Consider the following 16,596-nt stretch of genomic DNA (forward strand, 5'->3'; position numbering starts at 1 on the left):
TTATATGCATAGATGGAAGGATAAATTGATGATAAATAAATAGATATTATTGGGTATAGGATAGAAATTTGGATCTGTGATATTTTGAGTTATAAGGAACTCTGTGCCATTCTCTTTTATTTTAACAATTATACAGGAGACCAAGAGAAGAATGATATACTTCTGATAAGTAGTATGTGTGTGTGTGTGTGTGTGTGTGTGTGTGTGTGTCCAAATAAGGACTAGCCCTATTCCCCCTGACTCTATCCACAGATCATGCAGCTTCTTGGTGATTAATCTTATTACTGTGGAATTAATCACATTGAAGATTCTTCAGGAAATGGGAACTGAATCCCAGGAAGTTATGGCATCCAGGATGCTTTCTGGTCCACATATTTGATAGTTGGCACACCTGCTTTAAAATTTTTAATAACAAATATTACTGAGTCACACATTAATGCATACCCAAATTTATCAGGGGCATAATAACAGATGTAGAAACCCCCAAACATGAAGAGAATTTTACTCAACTAAAACTTGGGTGCTGAGGCAAATATTTTAAAAATAAAGCTGGCACTGATTTAGTACTAAGCATATTCTTTTTAGTCAGTATTGAATTTGTCTCCTAATTTCTGGAAATTCTGAAGTAGAACAAATGGAAAGATAGGGATTTGAAACAAAAATGGGACATAGTTAATAGGATAGTGTATTCTTGGAGACAAGGGTTCAAATTTTGTTTCAAATAGTTATGAATTATGTGGGCCTGGGATAGTCACAATATTGAGCAAAGGCTGGGTAACTAAACCCATTAAGAATGGAAGAATAATGGATATATTTTACAAAAATTTTTCTTCAAAGGCTGAAACAGAAGAGGTTAAAGTCAAAACTGAAAAACATACTTAGATTTGGGCTCACAAACTGAATTAAAATCTTGACTCTGCTGTTTACTATGTTTATGATTTTGGGGAATTAACTTCACCTGTTTTGTCCTGATTCTCCATTTATAGAATGAAATGTTTGGATTTAAAAAAATATAGTGCCTCTTTTAGTTCAAAATCTATGACTCCATGTTTCTAATCTATAGAATGGGAGAGAGGGAAATAATAGCTCATATCTACAAGGCCATTATGAAGATCAAATGACTGTCAATGGTCTCAGATGCAGTGGATGATCTTGTCTTAGAAGTCTGATGAAATTAAATGCTTCAGCCCTCTTCATGGTCATTGGAACAAATTGGTCTTATCTGCCCATTCTATGAGGGAATCTTCACATGTTTGTGACTCACTGTCAGGTGTAAGGCCTGTCAGTTTCCATCAAGCTGGTTTAATTGTTTGTTGAGATGGTTTTTACCAGGGTATGCCCATTAAGCATCCTATAGTTCCTTGGAGCCACTTGTCTTGAGTCTTGCCTTGCCAATGGACTTTAATGACTCTAGAAAAGAGATTGGAGGAGACAACTTTGTGCATATTTTGCCTCAGTTAAATCCAATTCATGGATGAGTCAAGGTATTACCCCATGATATCACTGGTCTTCTTTAAAAATGAATGAAAGCAACAGTTTGGTAGAATGCAACAAAACATGCATCTTTCTGGCCATAGTTTTACAGAAGGCAAGTATTTCCATAGCACTATAAAACATGATAAGGAATTAGAGAGTGGATAAAGAGCTATCCTTGAAGAAAGGAAGACCTTAATCAAAGTCAGGTCAGTATCCTGAGACAAGATGGCTATGTAATGTTGGGCAAGTGACTTGGTCTCTCATAATTCTAGGCCAGAGGCATTAAAATCAAATAAAAAAAATTCCTGTAGGCTGAATATAAATGTAGTCATTGAGAAATTCACATTGTTTGTTGTATTTTTATTTAGCTTTGTAAAACATTCCCAAATTACATTTAATTTTATTTAGCTGCACTTAATTAAGATTTTTTTGCTAATTTCCCATGGGTTTTGAGTTGAAACCACTCCTCTAGGCAACTTTCTAAGACTTTTAGTTGCAAAGACAGTGTTGTGCTGTAGTAGACTTTTATAATGAAATCACAGGTTTAGTCACTATCTTTATCGTACTTACATGCAACTTTATTGATCGTCTCAATTTTACCAATGAGCATTGTAGTATTTTAAATGAAGAAACTTTCAGAACTATGTGGTTTGTCTGTGTTTTCCTCTGTTTTTTTTGAAAATCATACAAAAACACAATAATCATGTTGCAAAAAATTCAAAAAACCCAAAGGAAAATAATAAAAATTAAAAAAAAAAGATGTTTCAATATCTATTCCAGAGTTGATCACTTTTCTCTAGAGATGGATAGCCTTTTTCATGATGCATCCTTTGAATTTGGGGTCTTGAATCATTGTCTTGATCAGGGTAGTTAAGTCTTTCACCCTTGATTATCCTTACAATATTTCTTAAAGCTTTTTATTTTCAAAACACCCATAGACCAACACTGATCTTTGCATAGCCTTGTGTTTCATATTTTCCCCTCCTTCCTCCTATCCCCTCCCCTAAATGGCAAGCAATCAATATATTTTATACATGTTGACATTTGTGTTGAATCCAATATGTGTAAACAAATTTATACAATTCTCTTGTTGCACAAGAAAAATCAGCTCAAAAAAGAAAGAAAATGAGGAACAAAACAAAATGCAAACAAACAACTTCAAAAAGAGTGAGAATGTTATATTGTGGTCCACATTCAATTTCCACAGTCCTCTCTGGGTGTAGATGGCTCTCTTCATAACAAGATCTTTAGAACTGAAATCAATAATCTCATTGTTGGAAAGGGTCATGTTAATTAGAATTGATCATCATATAATATTAATGCTGCCATGTGCAAAGATCTCCTGGTTCTGCTCATTTCACTAAGCATTAGTTCATGTAAGTCTCTCCAGGACTTTCTGAAATCATCCTGCTGGTCATTTCTTACAGAACAATAATATTCCATAACATTCATATACCACAATTTATTCAGCCATTCTCCAATTGATGGGCATCCACTCAATTTCAGTTTCTAGCCACTACAAAACAGGCTGCCATTTTTGCACATGTGGGTCCCTTTCCCTCCTTTAAGATCTCTTTGGGATATAATCCAGGTAGTAGCACTGCTGGAACAAGGTTATGCACAATTTGATAACTTTTTGAACATAATTCCAAATTGTTCTCCAGAATGGTTGGATCCGTTCACAGTTCCAGCAACAATGTATCAGTGTCCCAGTTTTCCCACATCCCCTCCAACATTTGTCATTATCTTTTCCTGTCATCTTAGTCAATCTGACAGATGTGTAGTGTTATTTCAGAGTTGTCTTAATTTGTACTTTTCTGATCAGTAGTGATTTAGAGAATTTTTTCATATGACTAGAGATGGTTGTAATTTCTTCATTTGAAAATTGTCTATTCATATCCTTTGACAATTTATCAATTGAGGAATGATTTGAATTCTTATAAATTTGAGTCAATTCTGCGTATATTTTAGAAGTGAGGCCTTTATCAGAACCCTTGAATATAAAAAAATGTTTCCCAATTTATTGTTTCCCTTATAATCTTGTTGGCATTAATTTTGTTTGTACCAAAACTTTTTAACTTAATATAATTAAATTTATCTATTTGGTGTTCAATTATGAGTTCAAGTTTTTCTTTAGACACAAATTCCTTCCTTCTCCACAGATCTGAGAGGTAAACTATCCTATGTTCTTCCAACTTGCTTATAATATCACTATGTCTATATCATAAACCATTTTGACCTTATCTTGATGTACTGTGTTAAGTGTGGGTCATTGCCTAGTTTTTGACATACTAATTTCCAATTTTCCCAGCAGTTTTTGACAGATAATGAATTCTTATCCCAAAAGCTGGGATCTTCGGGTTTGTCAAACACTAGATTGCTATAGTTATTGATTATTTTGTCCTGTGAACCTAACCTATTCCACTGATCAACTTCTCTATTTCTTATCCAGTGCCAAATGGTTTTGACAACTTAGCTTTATAATGTAGTTTTAGGTCTGGCACAACTAGGCTACCTTCATTGGCATTTTTTTTTTCATTAATCCCCTTGAAATTCTTAACCTTTTGTTCTTCCAGATGATTTTTTTTTCTAGGTCTGTAAAATAATTTCTTGGTAGTCTGGTTTGGCATTAAATAAGTAGACTAAGTTAGGTAGTATTGTCATTTTATTATATTTTCTCAGACTACCCATGAGCACTGGATATTTTTCCAACTGATTAGATCTGACTTTATCTGTGTGCAAAGTATTTTTAAGTTGTGTTCATCTAGTTCCTGACTTTCCCTTGGCAAGTAGATTTCCAAATATATTATACTATTTATATTAAATGGAATTTTGTTTTTTTATCTCTTGCTACTGAATAATATATAAAATGCTGATGATTTATATGGATTTATTTTGTATCTTGCAACTTTGCTAAAGTTGTGAATTGTTTCTAGTAATTTTTAGTTAATTCTCTAAGTATAGTATCATATCATCTGCAAAGAGTGTTAATTTTGTTTAATAACCTTTACCTATGAACTGATGCTAAATGAAGTAAATAGAACCAGGAAAACATTGTAACAGCAACAGCAAGATAATACAATGATCAATTCTAATGGACATGGCTCTTTTCAACAGTAAGGTGATTCAGGTCAGTTCAAATGGTCTTTTGATAAAAAGAGATGTGCACCCAAAGAGAGGACTGTGGGGACTGAGTATATATCACAACATAATATTTTCACTTTTTGTTGTAGTTTGCTTGCATTTTGTTTTCTTTCTCATTTTTTCCTTTTTATTTGATTTTTCTTGTGCAGTATGATAATTGTAGAAATATATATATATAGAAGAATTTGTACAAAGAGGATAAATTAGAAGCATTCCCAATAAGATCAGGGGTAAATCAAAGTTGCCCACTATCACTATTATTATTCAGCATTGTATTAGAAATGTTCATTTTATCAATAAGAAAAGAAAAAAAAATAAAAGCATTAGGGTAAGTAATTTAGAACAAAATTATTATTTTTGCAAGTTATATGAATGGTATAGAGAATGCTAGAGAATTAACTAAAAAACTAATAGAAACAATTCACAACTTTAGCAAAGTTGCAGGATACAAAATAAATTTACATAAATCATTAGCATTTCTCTTATGTTACCAACAAAGTTCAGCAGCAAGAGATACAAAGAGAAATTCCATTTTAAAACATTGTATATAACATAAAATATTTGGGAGTCTATCTGCCAAGGTAAAGTCAAGAACTACAGGAACACAATTAAAAAGCACTTTTGTAAAAGTTTTATTTTATCTGAAAAAAAAAGTAAGTAAAAAAGAAAAATAGGGGGGAAAAGCAAAACAAAATAAAGGAAAACAAAACAATTTTTTTTTATTCCCAGCAGAACATCAGGGAGAATCCAGACTATACAACAACAAATTACCAGATCAAGAAAAATGTGTTATGTATATATCTATTGTATATGTTATGTATATATGTATTGTATATATTTGTCATAAGCAAAAAAGAAAAAAAATTGGAATAAACAGTGAGCCCTCGTGTATATGCATATTTCCTAAACCAACATCTTAACAAATTACAAATTTTCATCATAAAAGGAATTGTTAGATTTCTTATTTATCTATTTTTCAAGTATCTTACATGATGTTGGGAATAATTGGACCTTATAAATTTATAAAATTCACTTACAAATCCATATGTTTCTGGGAAATTTTTCTTAGAAAACACACTGCCAGTTTGTTCAATTTTTTTTCTAAATTAAAAAAAAACCTCTGTTTTTTAATTTTTCTAAAATTGGAATGTTTATATATGTTTTATTTTCCATTAATTTGGGCAGTTTATATTTTTATGAATATTCATCATTTTCACTTAGATTGTCAGTTTCACTGGAATACAATTGTGTAAAATAACTTAATAATTTGATTATATCTTCATTTTCACTTTTGATACTGGTAAATTGAATTTCTTTGTTTTTAAATGAAATTAATCAATGATTTATGTATTTATGTATTATTAGCTTAACTTTCTATTTATTTTCAATTTTGGTACTCTCTCTTTGGATTTGTAGGATATCTATTTTGCTGTTAAATTGAGGCATTGTTAATTTCTTCTTTTTCTATTTTTTTTTAAAAGGAATTTGCAATTTGTTAAGTTGTTGATTTAGGAAATATGCATATACATGAGGGCTCACTGTTTATTCCATTTTTTTTTGTTTGTTTGTTTTTGTTTTTTTCTTGTGACAAATCTCCTATTTTTTTTTTTTCTGAGAATGGGACTTTTTCATTTTTCCTCAGTATCCGAAATAAGAGTACCCAATGGAAGTCAGTTTTTGTGTTTCACTCCAAATTTGGCCATAGGAACATGAATAATAAGAGTTATGAACAAACCTCTTTTTTTTCTAATTTTTTCAAATTAATATATCCTTCTCTTTATCTAATTAAAATATTTTAAGGTTTTGTTTTGTTTTGTTTTGTTTTGTTTTGTTTTGCTTTTCTTGATATTTAGATATAAATTTCTCCAACTAAAATTGTTTTTGAAGTTCTTCCAAAAATTCTTGCTGGGTTTATGTCTAACTTTTATTGATTTTCTTTTAGGTTTTGCTTGTATCTTTTTGGATAATAATATTTTTTATTTTTGAGTTCTTTTTTTTTTTTTTTTGTTATTTGTTCATTCTCCATTCTATTTCTTGATTTTGAACTTTTGGTTGGTCTCTGTTCCCTGCCTCGGGAGAGAAGGGACACTAACTCAAGCTTCAGTCTTTTTTTCACCCACTGCTATTTTCAGTGTTAGTTCTGGTTTTGGTGCTTTCAAGTTGTATTATGGCAAGGTGGTGTCATTTCTTTCCTAGTCTGCACCATTGTATAAAGAAAGAAGGGCCCCCAGTAGCTTGAAATTGCTATTGAAATTGCTCCTCAGGGTCCCTTATCCTTTGGGATAGGATGTGATTCTGTTCCTCATGATTCCTGATGCTTGAAACCAGAAGTGATGCTACTCCTCAGGGCCTTATTCCCTTGGGTTTGATATTATATACAACCAAATAAGAGCCCAGAAATAGTAGCAGTTGAGATATTTAGAGCTAAAAGCAAAAACATCAAGTTAAAAAAAAGTCAATGTTTTGTTATCCCTTAGGACAGTTTTCATTTGGTTGGTGCTGAGGCAGTCTTAAAATATAAATTATTAAAACTGATGTGTAGCTAAATTTTTTCTGTCTCTGTCTCTTTCTCACCCCTCAACACCCCTTCATTCAATGACTGCATTTTGTGTAATCAGATGTCAGTATTATTTGGCTTCATCTGAGAAGATGTTATTATCATCTCTGGTTCTATTTGCCAAATATCACTTGCTCAAAAATTGTTCAATGATAAATAAATATACAAGTAAAATCCGAGATTATAATGACTAACACTTACTAATGCCCTAGAGAAAACATAGCATTTATCAAGTGTGTTACAAATGAAAATAATATCTTCAGCAGAACATTTGTACCCTTAGACTGACTTTTGTTTATTTTGTAAATTGGTGTTATTTTTCCTCAACAGAAACCTATTTTTTAAGCATAAAAATATCTTGATCATGAAGTGCTACTGCTGGTCATTAATTAGTGAGCTTAATTTTTCCTTTCAATCTGCTACCTTAATATAAATAAGAATATATCCTCTTCACTCACCTATTTTCCTTTCTGATCATAGTGGTACAGACCCTACTTACATGATATCCAAATTTATTTTCCAATATTGTGATGCATGAGATATGATAGCATAGGGACAAAATGGGAACTACCATGAGGTATCCTTACCAACTCAACCCTTGCCCCAACATTAGTCCACTGGGATATGAATGTGAATATTCAAGGAGTTGAGAGATGAAAAAGTACCATATATTCATCAGAATCAAATAAGAGCTCTGCTTCACTAATTTAAAAAAATAATTTTAACACCAACATGAAATATTCTAAAACAACTTGTCTCCACAGCCGATGATTTGTGGGCAATTAGCTTGAGTACCCAGTGATACAGACATTTTGGCTGAGATCTTACCTAGGGATTTCAGTCCCTCAGACTCATCCATCAAATGCAGTACTTTGGTGGACACAATACAAAGAATAAAAAAACAAGTATGTGCTTGTAAAACACAAGAATAATTGAATAAAACAACTTCTGTCATGCTTTATTCATTAGAGAATACTGATAAATTTTGAAAAAATTCTTTCATACTTCAATGGTTTGTAATTTTATTGGAGTGAGTATTTCTGCCAAAAGCAGATTATAAGACCTTTATTATAGATTACTATTTCCTATAGCACTAATAGTCATCATCTGGTAGCCAAATTTCTGGGGATTAACCTCTCTGAAATTAATTATACAGGTTTTCATATATAAAGTAGAATTTCTGTTGCTAAGTCATACTCAAAATGTTTTCAGCATGGCAGGGTCTTTTTTGAATAGGATATATGGTTAGCTGGAATGTATCTGAAAATGTAATAGCTCCAAAGTCTGAGGATATAGGTTCAAATACTACCTCTGAGACTTGGTACCAAGTCATTTATCCTCCCTGGCTCTCATTTTCTTCATTTGCAAAATTAGAGGGCAGAGATGGGTTCTCAGGTCTTTTCCAGCTACAAATTATAATTGATATTATTGTTTGAACTAGTTTAATTCACCAGTTCATGTGCAAGTGTGCTAATTTAAAAAAAAAAGTTTTATAAAACATACATTTAATTTTGAGTCCTAAAATCCCCTTGAAAATGAGTTTATAGGTATTTATCTATTGATTTAAAATTAAAATAAGTCCCAATAATATTTGATCCCTTTGGTTATGCACTTGAGATAAATTCAATAGATAATTTATAAAAGACAGCTGTGGAGGAGTGGGAAAAACATTTTTGATATAAAGTCAGAAGGTCTGGGATATTGCCCCAGATCTGACATATAGTAGCTATAGAGTTGCTATATTTATAAACTGCTACATCCAAAATATGAAAACTGTTCAATTTCTCTGACTGTATTTTCCTGATCTATAAAATGCAGATAATGATGATGATAAAACCTCATGCAGAAATGAGAAATTTCTCCTTTACAGAATTTTTCAAACTCTAGAACTGCCTATTATTGTTAATTATTAGGAGAACTAAAAACCATAGCACAGTTTAGTGACTGGTAGAAAAAAAAAAAGATGACAATGAAGAATAATTAAAATACCAGTGTATATAATTTTACAAACATAAAACTCAAACTAGAACTAGTGAATTAAAATGTAAGTTTATGATTAGCACAGGCCAAAAAAGATGTTATAGAGCAATAATACTTGAAGAAATTTTAAGGATCATCTATAATAAGACTTTTTAATCTTCATTGTGTCATGGATCCTTTTGGCAACTGTCTGGTAAAATCTGTAGACCCCTGCTCATGGTAACATTTTTAAACACATAGCATTACCAAAGAAATTAATTATATTTTAAATGGGCAAAAAATAAATTAATGAACCCCATTTGATCCAAGTCCAACTGAAGAGCAAGACAAAAACGAAAAAAAAAACACATATCTTCAAGGTGCTTACATTTTCCTTCCTATGTGTTCATAGACAAGTTGTTTAATTCTTATAGGTTTCAGTTTCCTTATGTATAAAAGGAGGCTGTAGGACAAGATCAATTCTGAGCTCACTTCGTCTCCCATGAGATTCTGAACATAAGCATGAAGCATTAACAATTTTAAGGTTACAGAACTTTAGGGTCCAGGATTTTGTGAAATTTGCTGTTAGAGATAGTATGAATAGGATTTCCGTGAGAAAATGTCATTTATCTATCCCCCTTAAATGCTGCATATGAACAAATGCACACAAATTTATATTAAATTATTTTCACTATGAAAATAGACCTAATTTCCTCTATTTTATTCCAAAATTTCAGTAAGTTCCTTTTATCCTGGGGGCAGATCATATTAGCAAATCATCATTTATGGGTTTTGTTGCTTTATATCAAGCTCAAGGTTTTGACACCAAATTAGTGTACAGGAAGATGCTCCAGAAACATGCTGAAATGAACAACTCCCCTATGGCATTAAAAACAACAGGGGCTCATCCGCTGCTTTATTGCTTTATTATCTATTTTCACAAATTCTTTGTGTAACATTTTGTCCCAATTTCTGACAGCCAAATTTATGAATTAAGTATCTATGACACTTTTACTTTCTCAAAACAGTAAAAAGAAAAATCTCAAAGCTGCAGAGCTTATAAAGTGTTTTGTTTATTCATTTTATCTGTTTGTTTTAATTATTTCTGGTAATCTTGGGGCCTGAGTAGGGAACCATAGCAGACTCTATAAATCAGGGAAGAGTAATTTAGCAAGGGTCTCAAATATTCATGAAGGCCATGGAAAGAAGTGGTAATGAGGATCCTGAATCACCATCACATGCTTTAGCTATATGGATCAACTTGAGCAAATAAAACTTATCCAATTATTAAAAAGCAAAAACAAAAAACAAAAAACCAATCCTATTAGATTGTGGTCACATAGAAGCAGATATGGCTTCTTATGGAACTAAGAATCCCCAATTACCCCAGGCTGCTATCTATTAATCTACTTTATAAAATATATATATTTTGACAACTTCCTCCATTCAAAACAAAACAAAATAAAACAAAATCAACTTCAATCTTTTAGCTCTCTCCTGGGCCCCAACACTATACCCTTAAATTTAAAAGATATTTTGCATCAGAATTTTATGTCATGGCATATAGAAATCAGGTCTGGAATCCAGGAAAACCTGAGTTAACATCCTGCTTCTGTCATAATTACCTGTGTTATATTGGACTATATCACTTAAAATCTCAGGGCTTTATATAACTCAGCAAGAAAGTGTAGGCTTGTATTAGTAGAGTCCATTCACTTATGCAGAAAGTCCCCATAGTAAATGAAACCACAGATCTAGTCCTTATCAATATCTCATATTCTCTAAATGCTGATGTAATTAAAACAAATCCTCTTATTAACTTATTTTACAAGGACACCCAAGTAAGCCACATTAATGATGGTTGCTGGTCCAACAGTCATATCCCATTTCCCTCAAAGAATATGTAAAATAAATGAATTATGCATTCCCCTGATTAGAGGTTTAATCACACAAAGGAGAAGGCAATTCTCCAAAAGAGCAGCAATGCCTGGGATAATTTGTCACATGGTATGGGGTGGTATTTTCCAAAGATAGATGATATCATTATGAAAAGAAATTCTATGAAACTTTGATATTTGACAAGAAGAATAAATATGAGGGGATGGAGTTGGTTTTGTGATGTAGTTTTTATTACTGGTCTAACTGGAAAAATACCTTGAAAAATGGTAGAGAAAAAAAAATCAGTCAACCATTTGGAAGCTTATCTGAAGTCAGGTAAAAAATATATTGTTAAAGTGAAGTACTCTTAGATGGAAAGAAAGCCAAAAAAAAGGATTCCAATGATTTCTACTATCTTTTTATGTGAAATTACATTAGTTTTTAAAATTGTGAAGAATCTGAAAAAAAATCAACATCCTACTAGGAATTGTATGAAAAGGATAAGGAGTTCTAGAATGACCATGTATGCCTTTCTTTTTAAACTATAGATAAAGATTGACAAAGCTGGCCACATGAATATGCTACATTATCTAGCTCTAGGATTTTCCCCATGCCCTTTTTAATGGATTGAATTTTCTCTGTTTCACTCTTCCCTTGTCTGTCTAATGAAATTTGACCTCTTCTTCTGAGTCTCAATTGATTGCCCCAACTTGAAGCAATCTTTCCTAGTCTCTACCTAGGACAGAACCTGGTTATGTACTTATTATGAATTTTTATTATAGTTATTTGAATATGCCCGATACATGCACAATGTGATATGAATATATTAAAAATAAGATTTAAATTTTACTTTTCATTTTGTATCTACTATAATGTTCTTTGTTTGCAGTAGGTATTTAATAAATTAATTTTTAGTGATACTGAATCTGGTGGATAAGACAATCTAAGGGTTAGTTCCCATTTCTGAGTTTGTGACTCTAATTAAAGAATCCTGATGACAATAGTGATGTGAGTACTATAGTCATTTTATTGAAGAGGGTCTAACCTATTGATAAGTAGTCAGTTGGAAGGAGGGAGTTCTCAATTAAAATCCTTAAAATGGCAAAAGACAGTTATTATTCTTAAGGAAAAAGCATTGTTATTCCACATCTGGGAGTACTGGCAAACTGATATCAGGAAATGCCTTCAGAATACTGCCTCAATTGCATCCTGCCATGGGGAGATGAAGAGAGCTAGGATGTGCATATGTACTTTTGAGAGGGGGAAGCTTTTCTCCAATAAGGTTGATCTTACTTACAATGACCTTTGATAAAAGAACTTAGAGTGACCTGGCATTTTATTGATTCAATATTTTTAAAGAACATAAGCACAAAGAATTCACAATTTCCTTTTCCCCCATTCTTCCAAGTCAATAGGCTATCAGCACTATTTTAAAGAGCAAGAAAGGAGAACTGACTTTCTCATAGAGTCAATCAACTCCTTCAAAATGACCCACCAAAGACTCTCCAGGCAATTTCTCATTTATTGTAACAGCACATGTATGATTTAATGGGTGAGGTATTTCATACACTAAACCTCACTTTCTGGCCTTCTTTTAGGTCACTTGTTTCTTGCATTTTCAGTAAAGGGAAGTGGGTATAGTTGAAAAGTGATGGGTATTTATTATCACTCACTTTTCAGATCTTGTAAAAAGTCCCAAGCCAAGAGATAGAAGCTGAATGAAAGCACTACTTCCCTTCTGGAAACCTGGTCCCACTGACCCTGTGTTGAAGGACAGCATAGTAATTATTCAAGGCACTACCCAACAGTTTGGGCAGAGTAAGATGAACGTAGCAAACTTCTTAGGAAGTCTATTGCCAGACCATTAACTGAAGATTATTCCTGGCACAGTTCTGATTGTGATACCCTCTTTTGCTTTTATATAAAAGCTTTATTGTTGAGGGGAAAAAAGCTTACATTGATTAAACAAGTCCCATCATAGCTCAGGGTGTATTTCCTATTGTTTAGAGAATGTAGAATTTATTTGATGTGGCTTGGAATGTCAAGGAATTAATGAGATTATATCTCCTAAGTTTCCCATCAGCTTCTTAAGTAGCAGCAGTATTAGAAAGGGAGCTGTGTTTGGAATTCAATTTCTGGATTTGCTCTTTGGCCTCCATTTCCTTTTTGGTAAAATTAGGAGACTGGAGTAGAATAACCTTGAATATCAGTTCTAGATATAAATCTATAATCATTTTAATTGGACACATTTCAAAGTTGACATGGAATTCCTGCTGTCATATAAACAGTATTTCTTCCCTTTTCCCATTTTTCTCTTCTATTTAGGAAGGGGATCTTAAAAATAAGTACTTTATTTTTCATAAGTCCTAGCCAATGTGCCTACTTCTATCAATTGATCTTACCTTGCTACATTCAGCCTACAATATGAATAAAATTTATATAGAGATCACAAAATGGGAAATATTTTGATCTTTGAACTCTGTCTCCTGGAACCTTCCTTGCAATACACACATACTAATTGCCATGTCTTGAATTGGAAAAAAAATAACAACAATGTGCATGTTGGCTATGTACCTACTAATACAATTGGTTTTGATTTAAACAGGACTTAAAACCCATCTTGTCAAGATTTTATCTTCTCTGCCGCCTTTGCCTTGCTCTCAGCTTCAATCGCCTGACTGGTCGGCTGATGGGTTGCTTTCCAAATTTTTCCATGATCTCCTTAATCCTTGCAAGGTTGGTCTTGCTGATTGTAAAGTCACACCGAGTGGCTCCCATGTCGTAACCCACAGCACAGTTCTTGGTTGAAGAAGTAAAGCCTTCTGCCCTGACAGTGACTACATACTCTCCAGGATTTAGGAGACGCCAATAATCGCCATCGTTGGCTGTTGAAAAGAAGAAGGGAAAAAAAATCTATAAAAAATGAAATGAGAACACTTCTCTCCTAACTTGAGTGTTAACACACTCACTTTAAGACAGGCCATCTAGCCAAAGACATGCTTCCAGGCAGCAAAGGCAGAATTCCTGGCATTTGGCTAGCATAGCTTTTCAATAAATTTGAGGAACTTGTATTTGGAAGCTCTGTTAATGGTCTTAACTGGAAAAGGGATTTTTAGACTTTTAATTTTAAATTTTACAAAATCCTATCACTCCAAGTCACACCTATGGAAAAGTTACCACAGACATACCTCCCCTCTCATGGCATGACTAGGCCATTCATTATGGAAATGGAACTTCTAAATGCTAAATGGGAAAACAAAATGCCATCCTGAAAAGTCATTATTGCTTTGGTTTCCTGATTTCACAGCACAACTGCAAGAAAAAATATGATTTTCTTTTAAAAGCATACTTCATTTTTTAAATAAAATGAAAAGGAATAGTACAAGTTGAGGCCAAATAGGCCTTGGAGAGAAGCTGGGATAAACTGCTATTTTTCCATGTACCAGGGGCCAAAGTAAACTTGACTCAGGCTTATTGAGCTTCATGTGTGTTACAGCTGCCCTCTTGGTTGGCAGAAGGATGTAAAGAGAGTTTTTTTTAAAAGAAGACAGTCATGAGAATGAAGAACTTGGGATAAATAATTGTTCCAAAATGCTGCTTGCTACTTCCTAATTGTAGGATTGAGCTTGTCTTCATTGAGCACCTACTATGCTCTGTAATGCCCCAGTCACTGTGAAGGAAATAAGCAGCCAAGACATGTTCCCTATCTCCAAAGAACACAAAACTCAGCTGAGAAGAAAAACTAATACAGGAAGCAAGACTGTCATCAGTGCTAATCTATATGTGACAGAATTGCAGTTATCAGATAATAGTGGAGTTAATATTTAAAGAGAGCCTTAAAAGATGCAAAGGCAAAATGAAGGGAATGGGTATTTCAGGTGAAGGGCAACATAATAATGAAGATTCAGGGTTACAGAATCAGAGATGTAGCATCTTTTAGGGATAGGGAGGAGACTAGTCCAATTACAACTGTACTTTTGTGAGTAATATGGACTAAGGTTAGATAACGAGGGCAAAGTCAGATTATAAGGTATTCTGAATGCTTTGGATAGGACTTGAAATTTGAAGTACAGACTGAAGGAACCATGTGAGACTTGGGGACCTAGGAATAGCTTAATGAAAGTACTGTTTATGGAAGCTTTATCTGGTACTGGTAAATACAAAGATGAATTTTCTGGAGAAAAGCCTATAATTACGGAGGCTGTTGCAATAGTTTGTGTATGAAGAGATAGGGTCCAGGACAGGAATGGTAGCTATGGAGGGAAACCAATAGATAGGAGAAATACCAAAAAGGAAAAAAAATAGAGGACTTAGTGACTGACTAGAATGTGATTGAGTAGAAGGGGATGAAAGAATTGACCTAGAGAACAGAAGCCTCAGGGAAACATAGTAGTTCACATATTTCAAGGGCTCTCATGAGGAGGAAGTCCTGATCTTATTCCATTTGACCAGAGAGGGCAGGACAAGTAATAATTTGGGGAGATTGTAAAAAAAGGCAATTTAGGCTTGCCATCAGAATAACTTTTCTAACAATTAGAATTGTCTAAAACTGGAATGGGTCATTTCCAGAAGTGGTAGGGTTTCTCTTCCTTGGAGGTCTTCCGAGAAAAGGCTAACTGACCATTCTTTGTCAGATATATGACTATGCAGATTCCTTTTAGTTTATGTACGGGATGGAATAGATGATAGTTGAAATTTCTTCTAACTCAAATTCTGATTTTAAGAGTCTAGTTACTGAATAATTAAAGCAACAACAAAAGCAGGGACAGGGGGAGGAGGAGCAATTTGAGAGAAATTGATGACTTCAGTTTTGGACAAGTTCTTCAGGTGATGAGTGACACATCCAAGTGGAAATGTACAGGAAGCAGCTGCAGATATAAGATTATAGCTTAGGTGAGAAAAAAAGAAATAGGTATGTAAATCATACTCTTAAGAGGAATTGGCATCAGAAAAAACTAAGCTGGATATTTTTGTTCTCCTCTTGACTCCATGGATACCTTTGCTGTAACTATTAGGGAGATAAAAAAAAGTGGTTTCATTTTATTTGGATGTGATTTCTTCCAGAACAAGGAAATTCCCTCCAGAAGTTCAGATGAATAATTGCTCTGCAAAAGTTGGTGGGTTAAGAAAGCCTTCAGGCATCAAAGAACTCTGTCTGAATTAGTAGAAAATCTAAAATATGACTTTTAAAGAAAGATTTGATTGCCTTCAAGTGCTGCATATCTTACATATTGACAACTGAGCATATATTACTAAGTAAAATATGGCAAATTCATGAAAGATTATAATTCCACTCAGGCCTAAATTTCCATTTTACATCAGAAACATGATGTGCCACTAATTTTGAACTTTTTTTTATTAGCAGCTCATATTGTTTATAAAGTGTTTTACAGCCGACAAAGACATTTCCTCAACAGAGCTATGTGAAGCAGACAAAGATATTGCAAGTATTATTATATTAATTTTACAGAGAGATTTTACTGAAGAGTTTTTTATACTGTTCCTGAGCTACTGCACGACTCCAAATTACTAGAGTCCAAAGAAATGCATTTTTTTCCTTTCCTACATTTATTTCTCAGTGC

At 33.1% G+C, this 16,596-nt stretch overlaps 1 protein-coding gene across 1 annotated transcript in view; it reads right to left on the minus strand.

The window, feature by feature from the left end:
• Positions 1-10,047: 10,047 nt before the first annotated feature.
• Positions 10,048-16,596, minus strand: part of CPXM2 (carboxypeptidase X, M14 family member 2) — a 282,814-nt gene continuing 276,265 nt past the window's right edge. Inside the window, exon 14 of the mRNA XM_074295802.1 lies at positions 10,048-13,899. Within this exon, the coding sequence (XP_074151903.1) occupies positions 13,646-13,899 (254 nt within the window). The 3' untranslated portion in view covers positions 10,048-13,645. The remainder of the gene's footprint in view (positions 13,900-16,596) is intronic.

This window comes from Sminthopsis crassicaudata, chromosome 2 (assembly GCF_048593235.1).
Source record: "Sminthopsis crassicaudata isolate SCR6 chromosome 2, ASM4859323v1, whole genome shotgun sequence".
NCBI lineage: Eukaryota > Metazoa > Chordata > Mammalia > Dasyuromorphia > Dasyuridae > Sminthopsis > Sminthopsis crassicaudata.